The sequence below is a fragment of the Camelina sativa genome, chromosome 4 (assembly GCF_000633955.1).
Source record: "Camelina sativa cultivar DH55 chromosome 4, Cs, whole genome shotgun sequence".
Classification (NCBI taxonomy): Eukaryota; Viridiplantae; Streptophyta; class Magnoliopsida; order Brassicales; family Brassicaceae; genus Camelina; species Camelina sativa.
In genome coordinates this window covers 24,335,086-24,342,258 of record NC_025688.1, presented here as the reverse complement: position 1 = coordinate 24,342,258, position 7,173 = coordinate 24,335,086, and the positions used below count along the sequence as shown (strand labels likewise).

Here is a 7,173-nt window from a genome sequence, read left to right as displayed (position 1 = left end):
AAAAAATGGCCATCTTCGATCCGTTTAAGCTCCGCTACAAACCGCCGTCGCTATTTCCGACGACGACTGTAAAACCTAGCCATGTTCTCTCCCTCGTCTCCAAGTTCTTCTTTACCATATGCATCTTCATCTCCGTTGCTCTGATCTTCTTCTACATCATCTTCTCCGATTGCTCCGATTGCCACCGCATCCTCGGCCACCGTCGCTTAGGTCCTTACAATGTAAACTCCACTACAAACTCCTCAGCCTCTTCCTCGACCATCCTCCGGAAGAATCAGTCCTCGGAGGCCACCGATGTCTCCCACATAGTGTTCGGGATTGGTGGCTCCATTCAAACGTGGGGAGATCGCAGCCGTTACTCCGAACTGTGGTGGCGTCCCAACGTCACCCGCGGCTTCGTATGGCTTGACGAGGAACCGCCTCTTAATATGACGTGGCTCCCAACTTCTCCACCGTACCAAGTCTCGGCGGATACCTCCCGCTTCAACTACACTTGCTGGTATAAACTGTTTCTACTTCATAAAATAATTATTTTAACCAATTTATTTAGATCAACGATAAATTCTCACAAGACCAATCATTTTTCTCCAAAACTTCAAAACCCTAGTTTCCAATGTTTTAATCACAAATCAAATATATTGTGACAATACCAAAACCTATGATTTATTCATTCGATTTTCAATTTTTTTTCATTAGGTATGGTTCAAGATCAGCTATACGAATGGCGAGAATCATCAAAGAGACTTTTGCGTTAGGGTTAACGAACGTGAGATGGTTCGTGATGGGTGACGACGACACCGTTTTCTTTGTGGACAATCTTATAACGGTTCTAAATAAGTATGATCATAATCAAATGTATTACATCGGAGGAAACTCGGAGAGTGTTGAACAAGACATCGTTCACTCATACGCCATGGCTTACGGTGGCGGAGGTATGGCGATTAGTTACCCATTAGCCGTCGAGCTTGTAAAGATACTCGATGGTTGTATTGACCGTTACGCATCGTTATATGGATCTGATCAAAAGATTGAAGCTTGTCTAAGCGAGATTGGAGTTCCCCTTACCAAGGAACTAGGTTTCCATCAGGTATATTCAAATTTTCCCCTTTTTGTTTTTGTCATTAATGGAAATTTTACTTATTTAGAAGTATATTATTTTTAGCTTTAAAAATAAGATTCCGGTGGAATATTGAATTTCCATTATTTGAAAATTCAGTTTTAAATTTCAAATCGTGTAAAAATTTTAAAGCTTCACTGCTCAGATATTGGTGTCCGTTTTTTTTTCAACGTAAATTTATCCTAATTAAAATCAACAATACTATTTTCTTCCTTTAATTATAAAATCTTTGGTAACTGGTAAAAATTCATTAAGTTATAATTTTTAGGACTCGTACGTTTCTTAAAATTCGGATGGAATGTTAGTAAAATTTCAAATTTTAGTCTCGTGGNTTTTTTTTTTTTTTTTTTTTTTTTTTTTTTTTTTTTTTTTTTTTTTTTTTTTGTTAAAACTATATTTAAGTTACGTTCTTAATTTTTGGAACCATAAGATCAGAATTTAATGAATTTTCTTTGAATGGTAAAATCCAGGTGGACATACGTGGAAACCCGTACGGTTTACTAGCTGCCCATCCGGTGGCTCCTCTGATTACGCTCCACCACCTCGACTATGTTGACTCAATATTTCCAGCGACGAACCAAATCGACGCCCTAAGAAGACTCATGTCAGCATACAAGACGGATCCAAGCCGGATCATCCAGCACAGCTTCTGCCATGACCCGAGCCGGAACTGGTCTGTCTCGGTTTCATGGGGCTACACCATTCAGATTTATCCGTCTTTGGTCACGGGTAAGGAGCTTGAGACGCCGTTTCTTACGTTCAAGTCGTGGCGGACATCGAGCTTGGAGCCTTTCTCGTTTGATACCCGACCCATCAGCGGAGATCCGTGCGAGAGACCCATTGTTTATTTCTTGGACCGGGTTTATGAGATAGGGTCAGGGCAGACTCTTACGACGTATCGAAAACATGTTGACGTGGGCGAGGCGCAATGTGATTCGCCGCATTATTCTCGCGCCAACTCGGTTGAGTTCATCGACGTTTCGGCTACCACATGGAGGCCTAATCTATGGAAAATGGTAAGTAAAATTATACGGACACCTAAAATCTTCACGTCTGTCTACACCAATTTAGTGACCAACCTTATAGTATAAATTCATGAGTTATTCTTAGGTACATCGTTTGAGAATAGTATCTTGATTTATATTTAGTTATATACATTGTGCTTTTAATTTTGGTGTGTTTGATTTGTAGTTAAAAATATAGATGATCTTTTTACATTTGATTGGGGTCACAGGCACCACGTAGACAGTTCTGTGAAATTGTCAACAGTGAAGGAGACTCGAAAAACGTGATCCATGTCAAGATACGGCATTTTAATCCTTTCGAAAGTGTGTCTCTTCCGACAAAGCATCCGAACGAAAAATGAATGGAAGGTTTCAAAATTCGACAGATTGATCGGCTCGGTTTTATCTTCAGAGACTATATATATAGTCTCATATCAAGAGGAGTTGAGCAACAATTTTCTCATTCGTTCGTTTATGTAAGTATCAACTAACTTAAAATCATAAACTTTGGCTAAAGTCAAAATTATACAGATTGTTACATTTTTTTATCATATCAAATATAATTATAGTTTTATTAACTCATGTTACACATGTTTTCCTTCAAAAATATATAGCTAGAGCTGGTTTTAGCCACAAGCAAAAAAAAAAAAGGTCTGGGGGACTAGATGATCTCTTATATATAATAGGAAACAAAAATTTGTTTTTGTAACAGATAATTATAATTAGTATTAGGCAGAGCCAGAGAGGGCTCTTGAAATTGAGGTTGAGGAGATAAGTTCAATATATAACAAACAAAAATTGATCTTGGGGGACTAGATGATATCTTATACATTATAGGGAACAATTTGTTTTTGTGACAGATAATTTCAATATATAGCCAAAAATAAATTGTACAGAGAACTGTTTGACATTTGGGTCGAATTAGAAAAAAAACCCAAAAGTAAGTGTAAACGGAATACTACTCGATCAGAAGTTATATAAATATATAGTTTCAACCAGAGCCGGCGCTGAACTTTTTAGGGCTACANAAAAAAAAAAAAAAAAAAAAAATTGCAGCTCGAAGAGGTCGAACCTGAACAGTGGTGCCAAAAACAATATTCCTAAACCACTGGCCTAAAGAAAACTTTTGTAGAAAATGGCCGAAATATTTCTTTTATTATTATCGGCCGCAAGCCAATGCTTGGCTTGCTTGGCCTCTTGGCCGGCTCTGGTTTCAACGTATCCTTTAGATCTCATCTCTATGGTACTGCACCACACGTCGGTGGCAAACTCTTCTTCCCGAACCACAAGAAAAGCAAGGAGAGAAGACTTTGTTAGCATACGGACAGTGACAATATAACGCAAAAACTCAAGTAGATCAGAAGAGAATATTCACATGGTTGACTTCAAGAATCAAAGATTATCCAGTCAGTCAGAAACTTCCAAGATTACTAGTGTGGACCTCTTTGGAGTCTAAAACTTTTGACCAGTTTGTGCATTTGCCACATGGGGTCCAAATTTGTCATTAAGGTCATTTCCAGTATCAGCCCACCATCTACCTCATTCATTATTCAAAATAAAACACATGAAAGTAAAATGCAGTACCCTACACTATTAAATTACATGGTATCATCATTCTTGTAAACAACGCTGGTATATAATAAAGGTTGGGAATTTTAAAAGGGAATATGATTACAAATTAACTTGAGTTTGAAAAAGTGTCATACATTTCACTTTTCATCTAGACGAATACTAAACATATGTAAGAAACTAAGGGAGCTATGTCAGCGGCGGGCAGGAAGTGGAACTTTGAGAACCATCAAAGCTGTTTGTGTCCACAAATATGCCCAAATTAGATTCTCACATTTGATTGGTAGTACGTGTCTTGCAATATCTTTTTCACAATAAAACTTCAGGAAAGGTTTGAAACTCGTTGTATTTATTTGGCTTATTAGACGACCGTGGGTCTGTGACTTATTAGACGACTGTAAGTCTGTGTCTCTAAAAAAAGAAAATATCATAGAGGCAGCAGTATAGCATAAAGTCAAATCAATAATTTTTTAATTAGCACTAATTACTCGAAATACTCCTTCCCTTGGATACGTGACAGCGTATGATGATGTGGTTTCTGATGTCATTCAGTCAGTCTTATACTAGGAGATTTCTGGTTAAAATATCAAAATTCCATGAGCATAATTAATTCATAATGATTATAAATCATAATCAATTTTCCTTTTAAGTAATGACTTCATATGGTTTACTATCTCAAATAAATAAAACCAGTCACTGTTATCGCTACCGTCGAATCTTCCATCATTACCCATAAATACTACTAGTTGATACTCCCTCCCGCTTTTTTTACTTGTCGTTCTAGAGCTTTGCACACAAATTAAAAAACTAGATCAATGTTCTATTATATCCTTTCTTTAATATATTTTCTAATTTTTTTATTGGTCAAATCATTAAAATAGTTGGGATAAAATTTNGGCACCGTTTCTTCCTTCTCCACCACCTTCGTCTTCGCTATCAACCCTCAGATCAACATACTCAGCGGCCACGGCATCGCTTTCGTCGTCGCTCCGAAANACGACAAGTATTGGAAAACAAAATTTTTAGTCTAGAATGACAAGTAAAAGAAACTAGAGGGAGTAAAATGCTACTAGTACATCTTTTTTTTATGGTTACAAACATAATGATCATGATAGAATGATAGATTTAATTATTGGTATTGGAGTATATAAAATGGATTATTTTAAAACACACACAAAGAGAGAGAGGGAGTTAAATTAAGCAAAATTAATCTTGGAAGTTGGAACACANTTCAATGATACTGACGATAACCATGTCGGAATCGATATCAATAGTTTGACCTCTGTGAATAGTGCTTACGCTGGGTGGTGGGATGAAAAAAACCAATTCAAGAACCTGAGTTTGATCAGTCGTAAGCCGATGCAGGTTTGGGTTGACTACGATGGTCGTAGTAATAAAATCGATGTGACGATGGCTCCGTTCAACGAGGATAAACCTCTAAAGCCGCTTGTTTCGGCTGTTAGAGATCTTTCCTCTGTTCTTCTTCAAGATATGTATGTGGGTTTCTCCTCTGCGACAGGTTCTGTTCTGTCTGAACATTATGTTCTCGGCTGGAGTTTCGGGTTGAACGAAAAGGCTCCACCTTTGGCTTTATCAAGACTTCCCAAGCTTCCTCGGTTCTTGCCCAAGAAGATCTCAGACTTTTACAAGATCGGGATGCCGTTGATTTCTCTGTTTTTGATCTTCTCGTTCATCTTCCTCGTTATTTACATCGTGAGGAGGAGGAGGAAGTTTGCGGAGGAGCTCGAGGATTGGGAAAAAGAGTTTGGGAAGAACAGGTTCAGGTTTAAGGATCTGTACTACGCGACTNCTTTTCCACTCTCTTCCTCACCATAAATAATTTGTCTCTCTTTCTTCTTCTTTCTAAAAAAAAACACAGAGAAGCAAACAAGAAGAGAGTTAGTAGTAGTAGCCATGTTCTTGAAGCTCTTCACCATCTTCTTGTTCACTTTGCTTTCACAATCCCTANATCTGGTGGGTTTGGGAGTGTTTACAAAGGTGTGATGCCAGGTACGAAGCTGGAGATTGCTGTTAAAAGAGTCTCGCATGAGTCTCGACAAGGGATGAAAGAGTTTGTGGCTGAGATCGTGAGTATTGGTCGGATGAGTCATCGGAATTTAGTTCCTTTGTTGGGTNACGGCTTTAATCAACAGAAGGACATATCAATCCAAGGGATCACCACCATCACACCAAACGGTCTCTTGAAGCTAACCAACACNACTGGAAACAGAGGATTAAGGTTATACTAGGCGTTGCCTCTGGCTTATTCTATCTCCATGAGGAATGGGAACAAGTGGTGATTCACCGTGACGTCAAAGCCAGCAACGTCTTGTTAGATGGAGAGCTCAATGGGAGACTTGGGGATTTCGGCTTGGCTAGGTTGTATGATCACGGGTCGGATCCTCAGACCACGCATGTTGTTGGAACATTGGGATATTTAGCTCCTGAACACACTCGGACAGGACGTGCCACGACCGCTACAGATGTTTTCGCGTTTGGGGCGTTCTTACTAGAAGTCACGTGCGGTAGACGTCCTATTGAGATGCAGCATGAGACCGATGAGACGTTCTTGCTAGTGGATTGGGTTTTCGGGTTATGGAACAAGGGGAACATCTTGGCTGCTAAAGATCCGAATATGGGTTCAGAATATGACGAGAAAGAGGTTGAAATGGTTCTGAAGCTAGGTCTCTTGTGTTCTCACTCCGACCCACGGGCTAGACCAAGTATGAGACAAGTGTTACATTATCTAAGAGGAGATGCAAAGTTACCGGATTTGTCTCCGTTGGACTTGTCCGGGACTGGGATGATGTTTGGGGTTCATGACGGATTTAGTGAGTTAGGAATGTCGTATTCCTCCTCCGTCTTTAAAGGTTTTACCGGTGGATCTTCCATTGCTGATTCTCAACTTTCGGGAGGGAGATGACTGGGATGTTTTGAAGTTATATGTTATGCTATTTACGTCGATAGTGATGTTTTGAATATTTTGAACCTTTTTTGTGTGTTTTGCATTTTGATATGTAGAGACTATTTGGATGAGATATGAGACCATGTATATATACTTCAGCATATGTTGAAGCTACTGTCTTAAGAATATAATGGCCACATGATAACATATGAACGAGTAATACGATTACGGTACAACAGAGTCACATATGCTTATTGATCATTTAGTATCTACAAATAGAAGTTTATCATAATTGAATGATTACTAAAGTAGATTAGTGCCACAGCAGTGGATTTTTCAGTTTTGAAGTGATCAGGGTTCAAGGATAGTGCTTAATTAACCCAGTTGGCTCAGTCAATGTTTGGTTGTTAATTCTTCTTTTGTCATAATTAACTCCATAATGCATTATTTGTTGTGTACTTTTAGGTACTCAGGAACCAATTAATGAAAAGAAAATGAAAACAGTAAGGAAAATTGGAATATCCCAAATTTATATAGTCAAATGAATAGCTTAGTATTTGGGAAGCGTGTCGATTCAA

At 38.6% G+C, this 7,173-nt stretch overlaps 1 protein-coding gene and 1 pseudogene across 1 annotated transcript; both read left to right on the top strand.

Annotated features, from left to right (window-relative positions):
* Positions 1–2,661, top strand: LOC104782203. Its single transcript, XM_010507068.1, has 4 exons — positions 1–499; positions 697–1,087; positions 1,588–2,133; positions 2,352–2,661. The coding sequence occupies exons 1-4, from the start codon at positions 6–8 to the stop codon at positions 2,481–2,483; spliced, it is 1,563 nt and encodes a 520-aa protein (XP_010505370.1). The 5' UTR covers positions 1–5; the 3' UTR covers positions 2,484–2,661.
* LOC104784244 lies at positions 4,723–6,802 on the top strand (annotated as a pseudogene).